The following is a 22,790-nucleotide window of genomic DNA, read 5'->3' as shown; positions in this document are numbered from 1 at the left end:
AGTTTGGAATCGCTTTTCCAACTATATAGGAAGAGTTCATTAAAAAAAAAGGAAAGTTGGAAAAAAGTATAACATTTTTAATGGGGATTAAAAATCGATAGTTGTCTTTTAAAAAGAATTTTTCACTGGGCAACGACTATATTATGGGTTATGCATACGAAAAGTCCACGTGATCCGGTATATGAGCAATGTCGAAATATATATTTTCGATACCTTTTTTCAAGGGGAATTCAATGGTCATTTTGGACTAGAATGGAATTGCTTTGATATATTTTTCCTACTACCTCCTCTAAAATACCAAATTATGCACGAATGATGTTTATTTCGTATTTGGTACTTTAGTCACGAGTTTGACGAAATAAAACAGTTGCGGAATATAAATCCTAAAAGGGTTAATGCTATTTTAAAATATATTCAGCTGACCACTACATGGTCAGGTTGTAATCCTGTTGTATGCCCAAAATTCAGGTAGTGGGGGAAAAGTGAGTGACTTTCCATTTCTGGCCTGCGTATTTGTTAGAAAGTGGATGAATGAAAAATCGATTGGAATTGCTGAAAATGGCAAAAATGTTACATTTAAATAGCAATATTTAGCTTCGAACGAATGTTTCTAAACATGTTATGAGCTGATAGAATATGATACCAAATATTATTGGTTTCACTTTTCTCTTAGGAGCAGAAATATATTATTCACATACGACATAATGAAATCAGCGGGATTTAACTTTGCCATGCATTTTATGTTATATGTGGATACGTTCCAGTAAGAAATGTACAAATAAAGAGAGAAATATAAATGCGACTGTGTCCCGTAAAGAACACAAACCGAATAACTAACTATATCTGCGTCCTTATGGTAGCAACATTATTTTATTTTCTTTCCACAAAGAATAGGAAAATAAGAACTAAAAGTTCAAATTTTCTCGAAATTATATATTTTGACGTGAAAATTGTTTCGACAACACCGTGTCTTTATCAAATGTGATTTGATTTGATTTGATTGATTTGATAAAGACACTGTGTTGTCGAAACAATTGTCATGTCAAAATATATAATTTCATGAAAATCTGAACTTTTAGTTCTTATTCATTTGGATCAAATGGATTTTCATCAAGTAAAAGCCTTCTCAGTTCAATAGGAAAATACAACAAAAGCTAAATAATAACGAAGCTAAATTCTCATTTTACAAATCATGAAACAAAACAAAAGAGAAGTACGTATCCCTATTTTATGGAGGCTTATAATCCAAAAATCTGGATAATCCCATTAGTCAATTTAAAAATGTACGAGGGCAGCGCCAAAATGTATCGGCCTAAATATTAAAGAAACAAAGTACAGTAACAATTTTTTATTATTTTTCAATATAATCCCTCTTAACTTCAATACACTTATTACATCTCTTTATTAACAACTCAATCCCATAAAAAATATATTCTTTTGGTTTGCCTGCAAAATGCCAGCCTGTTTTAACCCAACTTCGTCGTTAAGTAAGTCCTTTTTCAAATATCCAAACAAATAATAGTAATAATAAATAATATGGCCCATCTGGACTATAGGGAGGATGATCTATCTGTTGGAACCCACACACTCTAAAATGGCAGCTTGTGCAACACCAGCAGTATGAACAGATGCATTATCGTGCAAAAGACGCACGCTCATGGTCAGTTTTTTTTGACGTTTTGACGAAAATTTACCACTGACAGTGGTATTAGTTTCTTTAAAATCTATCAAAAAAATTCCTTCACAATCCCAAAAGATCGTGGCCATCACCTTTTTTGTTGACTGGCAGACCCTGAATTTTCTTGGAGGTGCTTCACCCTTACGACGCCACTCCGATCGAGGGTCATAATAGAGAACCATAGTTTCTATCACAGGCTTCGGTTCCGACCCACAGAGTTCCAAAAAAGACCGCGCACACTCGACACGGCGTTGTTTTTGAATAGCCGAATGGTTTTTAGGAACCCATCTTGCATTAACCTTATGCATACCTAAATGATCATGCAGTATTCGACGAATACTTGTATCAGAAAGCTTAGTAATTTCTGAGATTTCCTTGACCTTTAAACGTCGATCACTCAATACCACCTCTTCCACAATCGCAACAATATCTTCCGTTTTGACCTCCCCATTCGAAAACGTTTTGCCCATTCTTTCACTGCAGAATACGAAGGAGAACTTTAGACGTACACACCATCCACCCTCTCTTTAATAATTTTATGAGCTAACCCTTCTCTGGTCAAAAACTTTCTGACTGCTCTATACTCAATTTGCGTTATTTGAGACATTTCTTCGGACACGTCTTGTTTAAAATGCTGTCAATAAATAACTATTTGACGCAAGACTTCAATTTTTTTGCGCAGCCTACTAAGATATATATTTAAAACAAGACAAAGTTTTATCGTGATACTGGAGCTGCAACTATGTCAGGCCGGGAAATTTTGGCGCTAACCTCGTATATGAATTTACTTATTTTTTTGGCATGTATGTAGAAATATGAACAAAACATTTCTTATCATTGCTTGATACACTCACCAAATTAGTTACCTTAAACACACGTCGGTAAATTACAATTAAAACGTTAAAAAAATATTAATTTTTTCCAGCTTCAACAAATTGCTTCTACAAAGGGAGGAACTAGAGCAGAAACATTTACACCTGTTGCAGATTGTTGAATCGGAGAAAACTGCCAAATGGCAGTATACACAGCAATGCGAGGAGTTGGCAGCAGAAATTAAGAAGCTCAGAGCTGAGGTAATGATTTCTTTGAATATGTGATTTTAATTTTTCAGCGACATTTATATTTCTAATCATAATTACTCCTCAAAATTTTAGGCAGCATGAAATGAATATTTTGTTAACAAAGCCTTCTTAAATTTTTGCATATTTCTAACAAGTTTCAGATCAGATACGATTGATTGACAAACTATGAATATACTTCAGGGCAGATACAAAACGTTTTTGTAAATAATTATTCAGCAGTTTCTTTTTCTCAACGGCGTCAAACCAAACTTTCAGTGCAATTCGTTGTTTCTCTATCGGAAAGTGAAATTTAAGCGAATTTTCCTTGCGTCCAAAAAAAAAAATAAATTGCAGTTATAAATAACGGAAAAACTCAAGCCTCCGTGAATTTTTTACCACTTTATAAATTTGGGCGCTGAATTATTGACATTCGAATAACGACGCCAGGCATTTTAAGGGTCCCTGGCACAGGACAGGACTAGGCAAGTTGTCTGGATAAAACGCAAAACCAATTTCTGCGGTTTTCTTGAAAAACGTGTCTCGCTATCAAGACGTCAATTAATTTGAGATAATAGTTGTCAGACATCAAAAGGCACATTCGAATTTTGATGGTTTTGGTTTGATCATTAAGTGACAATTTTGCGTTATGGAGTTAAAATTTGAAAGTATTTTGAATTAATTGCTTGAAATCCTGAAGAAGTTAATTTTGTATATTTTGATTTCTAATAAAAAGTGATGAAATATCTCAAAGGCAATATCAACAGGATCTTTAAATGTAATATTCTGCATTATTTTCGACGTCATTGACAACCACAACAACACAACCAAAACAAATTAAAACTATTTGTTCAAAGTGCAAAATGCCATAAGCATGCTATATTTTCAGCAAGGTAATTTCAGGTTCTTTCGATTGCTTTTATAGAAACAAAAAATTTTCAATAACCAATAAATTATAGCAAACTTTGAAAACGTATTGATATCCATATGAGTTTTTACCGTTTAAAAAAATCGAGCTAAAGTAACCGATATTAGTTTTCGTTTATTTCCTTTGAAACAGGGGAGTTTAACTTAAATTTTTCAATTTGGCCCATTCTGTACAAAGGAAAATTTATACGACACAATTTCTTTATAACCATAGTTTCTGTAGATATGGCATATTAATCCTACTATGTGCGACATAAAACTAACCACTAAACTGTTTGGAAATTAAGCAAAAATAGAAAAAAATATTTAGCAAAAAGGTTTTATATGAAAAAAGAAAAATGCAGAGAATTTTATCTTTGATTGCAATGGATCCATCAAATACTGTAGAAATGTTACGCGAAATATTAGTGCATTTTTGTTAAGATATTCCAGTTGATGTGAGGCATTTGTGAGATATCAAGGCATTTTTTAACGTGGTGAAAAATTTGAATAACCCGCACGGGTCCTAATTTCCAGGTGTAAGCATAAACAGCATAAAAAAATGATCAGACCTATCAGGGTGATCATATCAACCACTTTGTAATTTAAGACAGCCAAAATACTGCGAATGTAATTAATATGCCCTATTTTTTTTATGGAAAATCACAATTTTCTTAGATCTTTGAACAATATTATTATATTGACAGAGAATTAGAATATCGACGAAGATTCTTAAATCATTGTTGAGTCTTTTGAGGACCATCAACTAGATTTTAATGAAAAAAATTTTGTCTTATACTATTTGACCAAATTTGGAACTATTTCTAGATATAGATTTAGGCTTTAAAACTCATGTCCCAAATGTATTCAATTTGGCTTAAGTTATCATATTCTCTTGTCCTAAGTTATTTTAATTTTGCCGGTGTGCATGACGCATGGTTAGACTAACAAGACAAAATAAACTCCAAATAAATCAAAAATCCTGTTCGAGGGCGTTTACGATATCAGAAAGTACGAATCAGTCTCCTGCAAACTTACAACAATGGAAGGAAGAAGAAAGCGGCAATACAATAAATTTTCTCTTTTTCACGAGACAGTTGATAGCGAATATCCTTTATCTCTTTTCCAATGCATATAAATTTATTAAATTTAAAAAGACGTATTTTGTCGTTGACAAAATCTCTAAAAGGCGAAAGTGCCAGCCCTGATCTCAGGCAAAACACGACGCAAGAATAATTCAGTTGAAATATACGTCCCAATTCGAAGCGAAGGGGAAGAAAGCTGCAACCCTGAAATATGATGATAGTTCCGCGAAACTTCATCGGAAATTGCGTTACGTCAGCATCATTCGAATAAATATAAACTACGGTCGGTTTGGAAAACGATTTCTGCCTTAAACGTCAAAAGTTACTTCCGCGGCCTGTGATCGTAAGTCTCAATTATCTCAATTTCCGCGAATTATTTGCGCAAAGGCATTCTTTTATTGGACGAAATTCAATCGCTCGTGAAGCGAGTCAAGAGAAGAAACTAACGTGTGTACAAGGAATGAATAATATCGACCAACCGCGCCAATCATTTGGAGAAATAAATGAACAAGTTCAGCTACTTCAGAAGAAAATGGTATAAAAAGTTCCTGGGAAAATGTTATCACGACTGACACCTTCAAAGGTTACTTCAAGAAGTATTCGAAGAGTCACGACAAATAAAAATCCGGGAGACTTGGACAATGGATCCTTTTGTTTCTGTCTTGCCTAATATGGGGATAATTATCTTCGTCAATCATGCACCTTGAGAAGCCTTCTCAGTTTGTTGGCTTTGGTGACATCCTACCTATTCGAGTGCATCACGGAATCAAAAACTAACACGATATTATTGTAATAGAAATATATCCTGTGGAACATATTTTAAAAGTTACGAGGTTAGCGCCAAAATTTCCCGACTTGACATAGATGCAGCTCCAGTATCACGATAAATCTTTGTCTTCTTTTAAATATATATCTTAGTAAGCTGCGAAAAAAAAATGAAGTCTTGCGTTAAATAGCTTTTTATTGACAGAATTTTAAACAAGACGTATCCGGAAAAATGTCGCAAATAACGCAAATGAGTATAGAGCAGTCATAAAGTTTTTGACAAAAGAAGGGTTTGCACCAAAATTATTAAAGAAAGGCTGGATGGTGTGTACGGCCAAAGTTCTCCTTCGTATTCTGTAGTGAAAGAATGGGCAAAACGTTTTCGAATGAGGCAGGAGTCCCTTGAAGATGATTCAAGAACTGGTCGACCAGTGGAGGCTATAACGGAAGATATTATTGCGATTGTGGAAGAGGTGGTATTGAGTGATCGACGTTTAAAGGTCAAGGAAATCTCAGAAATTACTAAGCTTTCTAATACAAGTATTCGTCGAATACTGCATGATTATTTAGGTATGCATAAGGTTAATGCAAGATGGGTTCCTAAAAACCATTCGGCTATTCAAAAACAACGCCGTGTCGAGTGTGCGCGGTCTTTTTTGGAACTCTGTGGGTCGGAACCGAAGCCTGTGATAGAAACTATGGTTCTCTATTATGACCCTCGATCGGAGTGGCGTCGTAAGGGTGAAGCACCTCCAAGAAAATTCAGAGTCTGCCAGTCAACAAAAAAGGTGATGGCCACGATCTTTTGGGATTGTGAAGGAATTTTTTTGAAAGATTTCAAAGAAACTAATACCACTGTCAGTGGTAAATTTTCATCAAAACGTCAAAGAAAACTGACCATGAGCGTGCGTCTTTTGCACGATAATACATCTGGAAATCTCAGAAATTACTAAGGTTTCTGATACAAGTGTCCGTCGAATCCTGCACGATCATTTAGGTATGCATGAGGTTAGTGCAAGATGGGAATAACCTTTCAGCTATTCAAAAACAACGCCGTGTCGAGTGTGCGCGGTCTGTGGGTCGGAACCGAAGCCTGTGATAGAAACTATTGTGACAGGTGATGAAACTGTGGTTCTCTATTATGACCCTCTATCGAAAAAAAAATAAAATAAATGAAGTGGCGTAGTAAGGGTGAAGCACCTCCAAGGAAATTCAGAGTCTACCAGTTAACAAAAAAGGTGATGACCACGATCTTTTGGGACTGTGAAGGAATTCTTTTAATAGATTTTAAAAAAATTAATACCACTGTCAATGGTAAGTATTACGCGACATTATCACATAAATTGCGAGGAAAACTGACCAGAGGCGTGCGTCTTTTGCACGATAATGCACCTGTCCATACTGCTAGTGTTCCACAAGTCGCCATTTTAGAGTGTGGGTCGCAACATATAGATCATCCTCCTTATAGTCCAGATATGGCCCCCAGCGTCTATTATTTGTGTGGATATTTGAATTACGTGGACGGCCGTTTAACGACGTAGTTGGGTTAGAAGAGGCTGTTTTAGCTCATTTTGCAGACAAACCAAAAGAATATTTTTTTTAAAGGGATTGAGTTATTAATAAAGGGATGTAATAAGCGAATTGAAGTTAAGGGGATTATATTGAAAAACAATAAAAAATTGTTACTCTAATTTGTTTCTTTCATATTCAGGCCGGGAAATTTTGGCGCTGCCCTGGTATGCTCAAAACCAAACCCCATGACTTTTCCTTTGGTGGCAATTAAAAATTATTTACTTTCGCCATCAATTGACGTATCATTTTTTTTTAAGTTTTGACGGCATTTAGGGTAGAGGGTATGCCGGAAATTGATGATCACACCTAATGGAGGTAGGGAAATTCAAAAAAATAACGATATATGTGTTTACCCAATAGTTAATATAGTGGGATATTTCAATAGCGCACACCCTTGGGGAATCAAATATTTCAACATAATAAAAAGAAATTTAACTACTTTTCGTACTTTTCATACTGATTCTGGATCGTTTTCCAGCCCCTTTGGTTTTGTACTAATCCGTATAAAGTTTAGGCAAAACTTCCGTTTACCGTTCGACTTTAATATCGAAATGATTTTCAGGCTGCGGTAAGCAACTCTTCTCTCCAAGATTAAAACGCGAAATTTTTAAACCCCTGCGAAGCACAGTAATAATCTGTTTAAATTTCGCAAACTTTTTCCATCCCAACTGGCCAATTTCTTTTTTACACGGCGGAATGTTTTTAAATGACATTTTGCCCGGTGCCGACTAGAAAATATTATGTCGTTTACAATTAAGTTTTAATTAAATGTTCTTGACAAATTATTAATTTCTACATAACTCACCAATGCCTTTTTAATGAATGTGGAAGACGGTCTGAAGGATAAAGCGCAGCATTCTTCTTTCCATTATTAATCGCGTCTTGTTGAAATAATCACAACAGGACAGGTTGTTTTGTATTTTGCTAAAAACAAAACGGAAAACTAATTCCATCCAAACCAGCAGTATTTTTTTTTATTATTGTCATATTTATCGATACTCACCTTCACGAAAAACAGACGTTCGCAAGCTGACGTAAGCCAATCGTTCATCTAAGGACAGAATACGCAAATTAGTTTATTTAAACTCTAATGAGGTATTTGGTGAATCTGTTGACACCACTTACCAGCCCTAATGAGCTCTGATACAACAATTCCATTCCATTCCATGAAAAAATAAAAATGCTTTCAACGGATTTATCAAATACTATAGAAATGGATGGTAAGGTCATGCGAAATTTTAGGGCTTTGAAAATACTACAATTACGGCATGAGCCTTATCAGCCAGAAAGTGTGTGTGGTGTTTGTGTGAGTGTGCCTCCTCCTCCTTTACTGGGCTTGGAACCAGCTAGATTATGCATTAGAGTTTCTGAAACTAGTGTATAATCTAGGCGGAGTTAAACACGGTTTTGGCCTCAAACAAATTTAAAACCCTCTTTTCTTGGAAGAATAATACAATTAAAATCCCTGGAAAGTAAAAAATATTTGACGAGGAATTTCACCTCCCACTTACTTAGACTTTAAAGGTGCGATCTAAAAGTTCTTATCAATAGCCAAGATTGTCGAACGTAACTCAAAATAAATATTTACAATATATTAATTTAAATAAGTATTACTATATTTTCATGTGATTTAAAAATTCTTGTAAATAATCGAGCTTGTCGAACTTAACTAGAAATAATATTAATGATAAGCTTTATTGTCTAACACTTATCATACCGCTAAGAATAGTCACCAGGACAAGATATACAAATAATGAAAATAACGAATACTGAATATGTACTGAATATAACGATATAGTAAAAACTGAACCAAACAAAAGCAATCATACAGAGAATTATATATATATATATATATATATATATATATATATATATATATATATATATATATATATATATATATATATATATATATATATATATATATATATATATACAAATAACAAAAATTAAGATCAAAAAATAGCAGTACCTAAAATAGTCACATGAAAAATTTATCCTTTAATGAAAAAGTATGTATAACTTTGACTACAAATAGAATTAAAAATGTTCAGTGCTTGAAAGAGTGGATTTCTAACCAAAATTGAAAACAGTTCATAATTTACTTAAGAACAAAAATCTATCTGATGTACAGTTCCTACGATTAATTAAAGCTCGTATTTTGAATAGCCTTCACATTTAATAGCTGAAAATTTTAAAAGTTTTCTCTGAGTATTCAGTGAAAATAGAATTCTATATACTGCAGCTTAGACTGTTTGCTTGTAAACTCACTAGCATTTCGGAATATAAATCCTAACATTTTTAACGAGATTGAACGATATGGTTAGGAAACGAAACCTTATCAAATCAAATAAAACTAACAAATATTTGTAGCTATAACATCGTTTTATTATTATATTGCCTAGATTACAATGGAAACCAATACAACCAACCCTGTTCGAAAAACTAACAGAAAAACATTTGTCAATATTCAATGGCAGCCAACAGGCTGGTGTAAACTCAACAGAATTTACACCAGCAGTCAGCAGTCTGAAGATCCCTCTGAAGAAGGCGACAGTTATCTTGACTATAGACAATTTTAAATATTTTTACATCATCTGCAACAATTTATTCAATACATCACTTGTTATATAATTTAGAAATGATTATTTAAGGGACTATGATTCAGCACTTATTGCAATACAAGTTTAGAACTCTAAAAATGTTTATCTCTTTTTTATTTTTTTGGAGTTACGATGTGATATAAAAGTTTTTGTATCCAGACAGTCCAACGTAACCAGAAATAACTTTTTAAAGGACTACACTAGATTTTACTGAGAAATTTTAGAAGCTTCCATTTAACACCTCTAGCGTTTTTTTTCCACGAACGAAGAAGTAGTAGATAATTTCAATACTTCCCCCATTGCCATCAAAATTAAAATGATAATTTAGTTTATATAAGAATCTTTGAGATGCAAATTTTAGTACGAACATAGTAATGTGTATTCAATTTTAATCGAAAACTGCAGCAATGTAAAAAAAGTAACTCGACGTAATGTTTGGTAGTTGTTCGCTTTAAAGAGGGAATGGAGAACGAATCAATCAACATGCAGCTTGCATTCGTGCCAAGGCACTTCAACTTCGAGCGGTTTATGCGGACAATTTGCGAGCTTAGATCAAGATTCGACCGAATTAAGGAAAATAAAAAAAGTGCAAAGCTTTTTCCGCGGCTGGCTCTGCAGGCGTAGATGGAAACAAATAGTTGAACAGTATATCAAAAGTCCTCACGCGGAAAGTATGAGAAAACGAAACAGTTTAGTATTCCGGATGGTCGAAGCTGAGGAAGAATACATGGAACAAATGGAAGTACTCGTTACTTGTTTCCTCAGGCCATTCAAAATGGCGGCTTCGTCTAAAAAGCCGCCGTGCACCCATGAAGATGTTAATTCGATTTTCCTAAATAGCGAGACAGTGTTATTTCTACATCAGATATTTCTAAAAGGGCTTACTTCGAGACTAGAAAGTTGGCCTACATTAGTGTTAGGTAAGCCGACGCTATACAAATTGCTCCCATCAAGCAGCGACGGTCTTTTGTAGGAGATTTATTTTCGATGCTGCTTCCGATGTTGAGTATTTACCAAGAATACGTAAGGAATCATCACTATTCCCTTCAGGTTTTAACCGAGTGTAAGCAGTCTCAAGCGTTCTCAGCGATGCTGAAAAGATTAGAAACTAAACCTGCGTGTAGTGGCCGATCGTTGGAAACTTTTTTAACTTACCCCATGCATCAGGTGAGTGTATGAATTTCAAGCGAGGAAATTTAAATTTTGTTTATACCAGGTGCCATCATCTTGCTTCTCACTATTAGAAGCTATTCCAACTTCAGCAGACTTTTTTAAATAAATGTCACTTAGTTACAGCGATGTTTACATTATTTTTTCTGCTGATTTTAATTGCATTATAGAGTGTAAGAGTAAAGCAGTGCTGTAAATATAAGAAAGTGGCCAATTGCTTTCCAATGGGATTAAGTAAGGGTGGTCATTGACATACAATCCAACAAGATTATTACCTAAAGTTTCAGAATTTAAATTCAGGTATAATTGTGGTCGGTGATAGAAAATAATTTTATACCTAACTGCGTTTCTTTGGTTTGGTATACTACTTAGTTTAAGTTTGCGTGTGCGAATTATGCAAAATATGTGCGAGTCTTCCTTAATTCGTATCAGTTAGTCACTTTCTAATATCTATGAACTTCTTAAAAACTCCAGAATGTTATTAAACTGGTTATACAAATTTGCTTCTCACTCTCAGCGATATAAACTTCAGGAGACATTTATAAGTAAACGACATTTTGTTGTAGTAATGTTTATATGATTTTTTCGGTTCATTTTAAATGTATTACAGAGTGTTGAAGCAGTGCCACGGTAAACTGATACACCACGTCTATCGATTGGGATCCGCTCTACAAATTAATATTGCTGCTTCTCAAATACTTCATTAAGTAATTAACCAGGTGATATAAATTCGCATCTCGCTGTCAGATATAGGAACTTCAGGAAACATTTTTAAATAAATGACCCTTAGTTACAGCAATGTTTATATGATTTATATGAACCACTGGGACACCTTCGCACATATTGATGCATCTCAAAAACGTAATTAACCAGGTAATATAAATTTACCTCTCACTGCCAGTCATACGAACCTCAGCAGAGTAACGAAAACTATTTGACTGATGATTCTCAAAAACTTCAGTTCGTAATTAACCACTCTTCTAGTATATTACACAGAGTTCACAAGTAACTAACCGGCTCCGTTTTCAAATCTAAATTGCGAAATAAAAGTTTTCCTCGCAAACTAAATAACGTCGCTTTCAACGACTTTTTTTTTAATGCAAAGCGTATCGTATTTATGAGTTTTCCAAAATTGCTTCACCGTCACTGTTTATTACTTTCGCAATTTCCTCTGAATGTGCTTCGACCAAAATGCGATACTCGTCTTTCTTATTTGGGAAACAAATAAGTTGAAATTTGCAGGTTCGTACATTTTCCCAGGGTGAAATGATGTAAATTTGGATTTCGGAAGACTGCTTTTTTTTAGGTACCCAGGTATATTATCACCTTACATGAACTGCTTGCGCACACACCTCACGATCACGTCGAAAGAAAATGTTTGCAGAATTCCAGGAGACAATTGGAAGATTTATCGAGGCAGATGCACGACGAAGTATGAAACTTCCCCCATTAAAAGTGAAAGAATGTTTTACACGTTTGCGTTGCAGGTATCGGAAACTGAAAATCTACGGAAAAACTTAGCGGTGGAAAGAATGATAGTCGAAGGATGCGACATACTGCTAGACGTAAATCAAGTTTTTGTGAGACAAGGTAGTTTGATACAATTGCCCACGAAGAAACCCAAAGGCTCAAAATCGAAGCTTGGATTTAAAACAGAAAAGGAAGTCGTCAGGCAGTGTTTCCTTTTCTCTAACCACTTAATAATAGCTACGAGATCGTCGAGCGGAAAACTCCACTTGGTTCCAGACATTGGAAAAATTGCTCTGGCAGATGCGTTGTTGATTGAGGACCCATCGGAAGGAGGGGATGATGAAGGTATTTGGTATTTTGGACACGAGGCATCACCCTAAGTTATTCAAATTTTTCTTTCAGAATCAGTGGCATCAGTTTCGAGTCAATCCTCACAAGCGAGCGACTCGTCTCCAACAGCGTTGCATAACCGCGATTTTAAAATAATTGTGGAAAACAAAACAACCTTGCAGCCCACGCAGGTGATGTATAGTTTAGTATAGTTTGACGCTACTAAACAAACTTCAAAGTTTCTTTATTTGTTACTTGCAAAAGTTACTTTAATTGAATTACGTCCGAAAATATTCTTTTCAGTAAAATCGTGGATACATACAGTACGAACTCTAAGTAAAGCCTGTAATCATCAAATGTAAATATTTTGAACCTTTCCTCATTTGTTTGTTCAGGAAAATGGGGAGATTTTTCGATATAGAGAAAGCGCGGAGCTATATTCTTTTGCAGGACATCGTTGGACATTGTTTTTCTTTTCATACCACTCAGAATACTCCATGAAATTTATACTAGCAAGGAAATTTAAATCCTGATTCATTTTTTTGATATAATGGATTCGTCAACGTTTTAGTGTTGTACTGATTTTTTAAATAGGAAAGTAATTCACATCTCGGTATAGGAAAATATCTTACAAAAATGATCAGACACCGACTGCGGAAAACAAATCAGGACAAAATATAGTTCAAAAATCAAAAATTGCACCTAGTTTCCATTAGAAGCGGGAACACTGCCAGCATGTGACTAAATTTTTAACAAACTAACATTTCCTGTTTTTCGAAAATATCTATTTTGAGTACTTATCATATTAAATTCAGCCATATTTAATTTTTGGTTTCCAATTCAAAGACTTGTCCCATTCTTAGAAACCCATTAAATAAAACTGCTACGGTCCTATAAGGCGGGTTACATCGTAACGTCTCCTTATGCCGCACGTTTGCCACAAGCGCGCATTTTGAAACGCTTTTACCATATTAAAACCAAAAACCAAACCGTCGACAAAACTGGAAATTAACCAAAATTCTCATTATACGGACGGTTACAGAAAACACCGTAGTATTGGCTTTTAAATGTTTGGTGAAACGATAACGGCGACATCTGTACGCTGAGAGCTTAACCGTTTAAAGGGCTTTAATCCGAATAAAACTCCCTGCACGCTTCTAGATCAATGAAGCAGAATTGATTCGAAATCGAAGTAACCCGTCTGGAAATATTTAGGGCGACCCTCATAAATCCAATTGATTGTTTTATGTAGTAGTGACGTATATATTATTTGATTTCAGATGTGCGTTCATCTGGCGGCAGCAACGATCCAAGAAAAAGCGGCATGGATTTCGGATATAAGTCAAAGTTTAGACAACGTCCAGTTTAACGATTTGATAAGACCTCAAATGACAGATAGTAGCTCGATAAGTTTACCCCATTCGATAAAAAACGATCCAAAGTTATTTAAGGACGAAGCCGATATTAGATTTTGCAGAACGCTAAACTCTTGCAAAGTCCCTCAAATACGATATGCCACTCCCGAAAGACTTCTTCAACGCTTAACCGGTAAATGAAACCGACAATTTTTTAAATAGCACTGTGTTTTCACCGTTCATTTTTATATTTCGCTCATGTGTTGTGTTGCATGCAACCCCACTTTCTCAGCAATGTTCCTCAGGTACAAGTTCTGATTTGGATCGTCACAAAAACTCAACCCTTTCGTTTTCAGATCTGAGATTCTTGTCGATAGATTTTTTGAATACGTTCCTTCTAACGTATAGAGTATTTACCGACGGAGTGGTCGTACTTGAAGGCTTGAAAAAAGTTTTTTATAGTACAAACGTGGACCACGAAAGACAAGGTTCTGTGATTTCTTTGGAAGGATATCAACCCAAGGACGAAAATACTCTTCAACTGTTCGATGATAGTAGGAGGAGAAGTAGTTTGTTTACACCTAGAAGAACTAGTGGTGCTAGCTCCGTTTCAGGTTATGGTTCTGAAGCCAGCGAGAGAGATAGATCACTTAGTTATGATTCCCAAGGTCACAGACAATGGAAAGCGTCATTACCAAAATGTAACCTAGGACTCCCTAAACTGACAATTAGGATGATTTTACGTTTTAACATTTCAGATGACGAAGAAATGCAAGAGACGGAAAAAACCAAGTCTCAAGCAAGCCCAACGCAACCGGGACCGGTAACTAAAAAAACAATCGCAATTAGAGTCGAAACTGCAGACGATACGCAAGCAGAAGGTGGCTCAAACCATCTTAGTATTCCTAAAGTGCATACATCTAGTAGCAGCGAAACTCTAACAGGTATGCCTAACTATATATCTATAACTAATATAGCCTCTATGATAGGCCACAATCTTTTATGAATGAAGGAACATTACTTTCTTGGAATCCAACAATTTTCAAACAAATTAAATTAGCTTAGTAACAGCTATATTAATAAAACAACTAAGTCTATCTTAAATGGTGTAAAAGAAGTACCATACGAAACTATTTTTTGAAACATTTTCTACCAACATCCTTGACAATATCGCTAATCGCTTAAAATGAAGAAGTATTAACTTCACGAGTTTCAAATTCCTAATAATAGAAAAATGAAATATCGTCTCTAAAAAATTAACTTAATGAACTAAGCTAGGTGTTGTCATAGCAAAAAACACTAAATTCATGTGAATTTTGTAGACGTAACAGTATTGAGCGCTGCAGGGTCAAATGTTAGTTCAACCACTTTGGTTGCTTCATCCCCATCGCCATCTGATGTGGGTTCCGATACGGCAACAACTTCAGCAGCTACAAAATCTCCACCGAAAACGATACTCAAAGAAACGGAACTGAAACCGGAAGACAGAAAAAAACCAGAAGAAAAGAAGCGATCGTCTTTTGACGCAAGCGCCACAAAACCGAGGGAAGAAAAGAAGAAAAGCGACGATAAGAAGAGAGTTATCAAACGGGGAACTTCTCCGGCTTCGGAAAGGAAACATAAAATCCAAACCAAAAGAAGCGTCTCGGTTGAAAGTGAGGAGCCGGTTGAAGAAAAACCCGCTTATCCTTACAGTCATATACATAGATCTTCTTGCGGATCTTCTAGATCGGCAAGTATATCTACTTCGACCACTAGCGGCGTCTTACAAGTGAGAAGTATTTCAAACCGAACTCCCATTCTAAGGCTATTGTTTAGTACTTTTTCCAGAGCTACTACAGCGCGCGGCGATCAATGCAAGATGGCGAATCTTCCCTCACGCGGTCCAGCTTCCAGCACGACTCCCCGCACAAAATCAGCAAAGTGGGTGTTGTTATCACATCATTCAGGCAATCTAAACGAAGAAGTAGCACATCGACTTCCGCAACGGCATTTGCTATAGCTACTTCAGGCTCTAGTAATCCTCGAGATATTACTAATTTACACGAAGTTAGAGATGAACAAGCGGAGAGAGCTAGGCACAAAGAAAGTGTCATGTCTACTGCTGCGACGATGAGAGTGCTCAACGTTTTGAGGTGACCTTAAAGTTTAACATGCTTCACGTTTGAGGTTTTACAACTTCTAACGCGAAATATTAATTATGAGATTACTTGCAGGCATTGGATATCTAAGCACAGTCAGGATTTTGAAAACGACTTGCGTCTAAAAGCCTTGACGATTGAATTCTTGGAGGATATCGTATACAGTCCTAATTTGTTGCCCGCCGAACACAAAGCGGCTGCTCAACTTCTTCGACTTCTAACTAAAGAAGAAGTGGAGAATCCCAGATTGGACCTTCAGAAGCTTCTTCTGCCACCTGCTGTAGGCTCGCATTTCAAATATATCGTATTGTTTAATAAAGCTGAAGTTTTAGCTACCGAGTCAGGAAAATATCGAAACTTTATCGGCTTTGGAAATTGCAGAACAACTTACTTTTATAGAGCATCACATTTTTGTTTCTATAGCCAGCGAGTAAGCGTTTTCTTCCCTTCAAGAAAGCCTCGATAACAAACGTCATGTTTTAGAGAATTTCTGGGGCAAGCTTGGATGAAAGGGGATAAGGAAAAGAAAGCCCCTCATATACTAATGATGACTAAACGTTTCAACGACGTGTCTAGATTGGTGACTTCTGAAATTCTCAGACGTTCTTCCTTGACATCTAGAGTAGCTACAATTGAGAAATGGGCGGCCGTCGCCGATATTGCCCGATGCTTGCACAATTTCAATGGTGTATTGGAAATATGTTCCGCGTTCACAAACACTTCAATTTTTCGTTTAAAGAAAACATGGGAAAAAGTGTCGAAAACTGTAAGTTGACAGCTAAACGACACCTAATCCTAAATTGTTTCCGTATTTTCAGACTAAGCAGACTATAGAAAAGTTGCAAAATATCGTTTCATCGGACGGAAGATTTAGATCGCTTAGGGATGCTTTACATCGATGCGATCCACCCTGCATACCGTATTTGGGCATGTACCTGACGGATTTGTCGTTCATAGAAGAGGGGACCCCTAATTTTACGGACGAAGGACTATTAAATTTTTCAAAGATGAGGATGGTGAGAAAAAAAAAGATTACACTTTGATATTTTTATTTCAAAGCTGATTACAAAATTGAGATTATACGAAAAGCCTACATTTTATATCGCTAATATTAATAAGACATTACTAAGCAAACAATAAAGTTATTAATAATTATATTATATAATATTGACGAGGAATGACAAATTTTGAATCGAATGAATGGTGTTTCCAATGTAAAGTGTATTCCGGAATTACATCGCTAATATTAATAAGAGAGCAAACAATAACTAAATAGAGAAAGTTATTAATAACTAGATTATATAATATTGATGATATTGATGATGACAAATTTTCAATCAAATGAATGGTGTTTCTAATGCAAAGTGTTTTCCGGAATTTTACATAATGAATGTATTAACATTAGCAAGAACGCAACAAAAATAAAATTATTTCTAATGTTTTCAGAGCAATTGTTCGCGTGTGGTCAATTTTCCAAACATATTTTGGACTGATAAAGATAGGTTATGAAAAATGGAAATGACTTATAACTAATATCAAAATAATGCGGTTCACTGATAATAATAATATGGTGGTTCACTGGTACGATACCGCAAAAATTCGATAAGGAACGTAAGGTCGCTTGATGGTGACGTTTCGTAAGATTAATATCACTGTGAATTTTTGGGTGCCCTTATAATACGAAAACCGTATTAAAAAATCGGTCGCAATTGCTCCTAAAGCATTTAATGATAATAAATGCGGTAGGCTGGTGTGAGTTTAGTCATATTAATTATAATAATGAAAAGGGCCGAAACCAATTTTTACTGGCTTCTGGTGCGTTTCGGTTTGTCTTCCGCCGGATCCTCGTAAGCTCTGGCACTTGCAGAGCGTTCGCCACGACGAGTTGGTGGCGGTGGACCTCCGAAACGTTCGTTAGCCGTGTCGTTGTGGCTGCTAGCACCAGAGGCGCTGTCGCCGCTAGCACGTGGTTTGTGTGGCGGGAAATCACCACCAGGACCTGGTCGATTTTCGCGATCCATCGTCTTCTGGAACGCGATACGAATTTCGTTATAATTTTTCCTGTTGCTTCGTTACTAGCAATTGTTGCCAGGTTTTGGTTCTATACTATACGGGTGGAAAATGTTTCGTCGAAAAGTATTCCGACAATACCCAATTGAAGAAAAGTCTACAACAGCACAGACTTAAAATTATACAGGGTAACGCAAGAAAGTCTATAAAATATTCATTATATCTGTGCGAAACACTATTGTATTTCTCTGTTGGCATCAAAATAGCTCCATGACATTAATTAAACTTTCTTCAAATTTTGTTACGTATTCCTAGATTATTTAATTAAATTCGGGGGCTAATTTTATTATTATTCTTTATATTAATATCGTTTATTAAAAACACAAAATATGTTTATGATTTTTTTATGAAACAACCAATTTCGAGCTGCCTGAAAACATTAAAAATTTCCGAAAATCGTCCCATTCTCACCGTGGGGTAACATAATGTTAATTAAAGGAAAGCCAAGCACGGGCTTTCTGTAATTCTCAAACATTCCTCTTCTATGGTTTAACAAACAGTTTTAAAAACTGTTCCGTTACTGATTGACCATTACTTCTAAAATCCGTATCAAATAATTATGACCCCTAACTCAAAGAAGAGAGAGGGAATCAATTAACCAGTGAAGCTGTAACCATTTTTTGGACATTTATGACTTCACACTGGTACGACGTTTATCTGCTATCATAGACCTGGGGTAAGCCTCTTCAAACCAAAGCGATAGCGACAGAGATAACCTAAAACATCATCTACGTAATCCTATAACCCAAGTAACAACTATAAATTCTTGCTTCAGCACTTGGATATTTAACGAACTTCCAAAAAATCAACGATTGCACAGTTACTGGACGGTTCCTTTGGCTTAGTTTCTTTCCCTATCGTTATCGCTTTCGATTAGACTACAGTCGCACTCTGAGACCCTCAACAAACACCACCAGTTAGGATTACCTTCCATAGTATCCTATAAAAACAACAATGCAACAGAATTCCCGCGTCGCGATCGCAAAAACCATGTTGATAAATGGCAGGAAGCAGATTTGTTGTAAATGAAGTAAACAAGCAATAGTAAACCAAAAAACTATGTCTACAATAATGATTACTGATTTAAGAGCAGCCAAAAGTTGGTGGAAATATAAAAACTGGGTCGTTTTTAGTCAACAATAATTTTTCCGATGGTAGGAGTTCACATATATAAGAAAATACTAATAATACTGTCGTAGTGAACCAGAAAATTATTTTCTTTGGTCAATTTACTTGGTACCATTCCTTGCAGCAGAAGTTTCACAGTTTTACTCTGGGCCGTCGAAAATAGTTTATTTTGTGCGTATTTTTCTGACGTTATAAAAGGCAGTGGGTTGCATATAGAATGTTTCATAGTTAATCATAATGCTGTGCTACTTGCTGCACGTCTAACTATTTGTTTAAATAACCATTAAACCTTAATGTCGCTGCTAAGCCCAGAAAAAAGAACACACGCGCACACATATAAACACCCCAAAAGTTTTCCTTACTTTTCAGATTGCCCACGTAATCAGGGAAATACGACATTTCCAGCAGACAGCGTATAAAATCGATTTGATAACCAGAGTGTCCAACTATTTGTTAGACACTTCCCTGCTAATGGACGACGAAGAGTTATATGGCATATCTCTACAATTAGAACCTCGATCTGCACGGCTTGTCACTCAGTCAAGTCTTAGCAAATGTTAAATTACTTTCGACAGCAATTATAATTACAACAAGGTGGGCAAATATCGATTTTTCAGGTCGAATTCGTTTTGTATGGTGCCCGTTTTCACTGGCGTGAACCCAAAACTAACAAACATTTCGTTCTAGCTTTGTTGGATGGATAGTTTCATAGTAAGAGAAGTTGCTTGAATTCCTTCGCAACAACAAAAAGTTGGCAATCGGTATCTGAGAATGCAGATAAAATAATTCTGATACCGAATACAGATGAATTTGACAAATTAGTTACATATGAAGCAGAATGTTGTTGAATGTTGTTCCTTGTATATTTCTGCATTTAAATGTGTCTTGAAATTTGGTAGATGTACATAAAAGACTTTCAAATTTTAACGAACTATCTCTTCTACCTAGTGAGAAATAAATATTCTTAATCATTCGACAATGTATATAAGTACATATTTCTGTATATTTCATACAAGGATAATGTGTAGCAATTCTAAATAACCTCAAGAAAAATATATCTGATTTTTCAAACAGATCACCAGGCCTAAAATGAGGTGAATAGAAGTTATTATTTTAAAATACTTATTAAGTGTCGTATATTTCAACTTTTAAAACGTAATTTTTAAATTTGGGCTCACTTCTTAACCTTTAAACATGAAAGTAATTATATAGTAATATCTAGACATACTCTATATGGATTTCTCTGCACCAATTATTAAACAATCATTAACCAAATAAAAAACAAAACTATTTTAATGTGATTACTTAAATAAATAAAACACGTAGGAAATTGTACGTTTTCGCGCCACTTTAACATATGCATATTAAAAAAAATATGTGTTAATAAGAGAAAGTATAACAGTTTAGAATAAGTCTTTGTATATATATTATAAAAATACGTCAATTATCTGTGATTGATTTTAACATTCAACAACTGCTACACGTTACGTCATATCAGAAAATGTTAAAAATTGCATGTTCACAAATATATTCAACAAATTTTTGCTCTATATATGTGTATATAAATGGGTTTATTTCGATGTTGCAGAAACTACTGAAAAACAACAACTCTTATGAACCTGTGCCAAAATTTAATTTACATATTTCAATAATTACTTTGAAAATTGTGCCAAAGAACCAAATGTTATATCCTTTCCCACAATAAACTTTAAAAGAACGTACCAAAAAAAAAAACAAAATTAACGTTTGTGATATTTGTCAAAAACGCAAGTTTGAAATGCAATTTAGGGTTGTTATTACGCATCAAATGAATATTATATTGTTAATTTTAAAATATGTCTTCTATTTTTGTCTCGTGAAAAATATAATACAAGTTCGGTAATATAATAATTTAATAAAAAGCACGTAAGTCCCTCCAAGAAGCACACAGTTCGGTGATATTAAGCACGAAAATATTTTTTTAACTACCTATCTCAATTTGACATTACCAATTCAATTTATGTTGGCTCTTTATAACAATTTGAAAAACTTCACGATGACACAGAAATGCTTGAACTGCACTGAAAAAAAAAAGTTTTATTCCTCGTAGATGTGGAGAAAATGATCGATAAAACTATATCTACGTGTAATATTCATTAGTTATTATTTATTATCTTTGTATTTTGGTCAAAAACCTACATTCTTCTCCAAAGTAAAAACGTTTGGGAAGTTCCGCTACTAGAAGTACCTTTTTTAAACGTTGAATGTTGTGTACAACAACTTTGACGTATTGATACAATGTTCAGTGTTTTGAGCTTATTATAAGTGGATTTAACTTTAATGTCTCAATGTTGATTATAATAACCGTATTAACTACGTGTACGTAGTCCGTCTGCTCAAAATTTCAATGTGCTTAATTAATGTTCCTTGAAATGTTAATTATTTCCTCAAATTTAAAACGCAAAATCGTTTTACATAGTCATTATAGTAAACCAAAAAAACAAAATTTCTCAAGAAATATGGGTCTCATTAATATTTCTTATATATAATAAAATTGTTTTGTTTTTCCGTCCAGAGACGAACAACTTACATACCCAAAAATTTTGATCTTCTTGTGTACAGAAATGTTAAATTAATTTTAGGAAATACATGACACTGTTGCAAAAACTGGTTTGGGAAACTGGATAACCCAGTCATAACACTGTCAAACTATAGGAAACAAATAATTCACGTTTGAATGAAACTGAGGTTGTTGTGACAGTGTTCATGTACCATATGGATTGTTAAAGAGTACATTACTATTTAGAAAATTTATCGTCTAAGACAATATGTACACATATCTTTTTATAGTGTTCCCCACAAATTTTTAATATAACTCTCATTATCTACGAGTGCGTTGTTTTATTTAAATCCCTAATACATTTCTGGCGAAATACAGGTTTTATAGCAATTCTACTAGGTAAATATGGGCCCGAAAATTGAACTCAGGTGGCTTTTACTTGATGAAAATCCATTTAACAAAATAAATAAGAACTAAAAGTTTATATTTTCACGAAATTATATATTTTCACATGACAATTGTTTCGACAACACCGTGTCTTTATCAAATGTAATATTTACAAACTACCTGCTACTATATACACTGAAAAATGACATTAAACCCCAAATTAATGTTGTTGTGAGAATGTAAGTTTAATAATGGAGAGCTATTTAAATCTAATTGAACGTTAAGCAATACATTTGAATGTCTCATTTTGTTAATCTCCATGGCGTCCAATAAATTTAATTTTCTACTTTTTGTGGCGGTACGTAAAATATCAAAATTGTCGCCAAAGATGTTTTCTGTGTTTAAGTGTGTAGCATAATTAGAATAAAAAGTTTCTTAGACAAAAGCTAAAGTTAGACAAATTAATTTCTAATACAAACATATCTAACAGCAAGCCAGTTATTACAAAGCATACCGACCACAAATTTTACACA

General features: G+C 34.8%; 1 protein-coding gene across 1 annotated transcript in view; it reads left to right on the top strand.

Moving 5' to 3' along the window:
• Positions 1-22,194, top strand: part of LOC132708611 (ras-specific guanine nucleotide-releasing factor 2-like) — a 75,942-nt gene extending 53,748 nt beyond the window's left edge. The window contains exons 5-21 of the mRNA XM_060681041.1: positions 2,604-2,751; positions 10,110-10,587; positions 10,641-10,834; positions 12,144-12,269; positions 12,325-12,652; positions 12,710-12,828; positions 13,918-14,185; positions 14,349-14,693; positions 14,751-14,936; positions 15,315-15,763; positions 15,811-16,127; positions 16,209-16,413; positions 16,466-16,563; positions 16,617-16,899; positions 16,952-17,149; positions 19,701-19,925; positions 20,019-22,194. Coding sequence (XP_060537024.1) covers positions 2,604-2,751; positions 10,110-10,587; positions 10,641-10,834; positions 12,144-12,269; positions 12,325-12,652; positions 12,710-12,828; positions 13,918-14,185; positions 14,349-14,693; positions 14,751-14,936; positions 15,315-15,763; positions 15,811-16,127; positions 16,209-16,413; positions 16,466-16,563; positions 16,617-16,899; positions 16,952-17,149; positions 19,701-19,892 — 3,934 coding nt within the window. The 3' untranslated portion in view covers positions 19,893-19,925; positions 20,019-22,194. The remainder of the gene's footprint in view (positions 1-2,603; positions 2,752-10,109; positions 10,588-10,640; positions 10,835-12,143; positions 12,270-12,324; positions 12,653-12,709; positions 12,829-13,917; positions 14,186-14,348; positions 14,694-14,750; positions 14,937-15,314; positions 15,764-15,810; positions 16,128-16,208; positions 16,414-16,465; positions 16,564-16,616; positions 16,900-16,951; positions 17,150-19,700; positions 19,926-20,018) is intronic.
• The last annotated feature ends 596 nt before the right edge of the window (positions 22,195-22,790 follow it).

This window comes from Cylas formicarius, unplaced genomic scaffold (assembly GCF_029955315.1).
Source record: "Cylas formicarius isolate icCylForm1 unplaced genomic scaffold, icCylForm1.1 PGA_scaffold_12__32_contigs__length_19106922, whole genome shotgun sequence".
In the NCBI taxonomy this organism is placed as follows: domain Eukaryota; kingdom Metazoa; phylum Arthropoda; class Insecta; order Coleoptera; family Brentidae; genus Cylas; species Cylas formicarius.
Note: the sequence above shows the minus strand (reverse complement) of the source record. Positions and strands in the feature narration are given on the sequence as shown.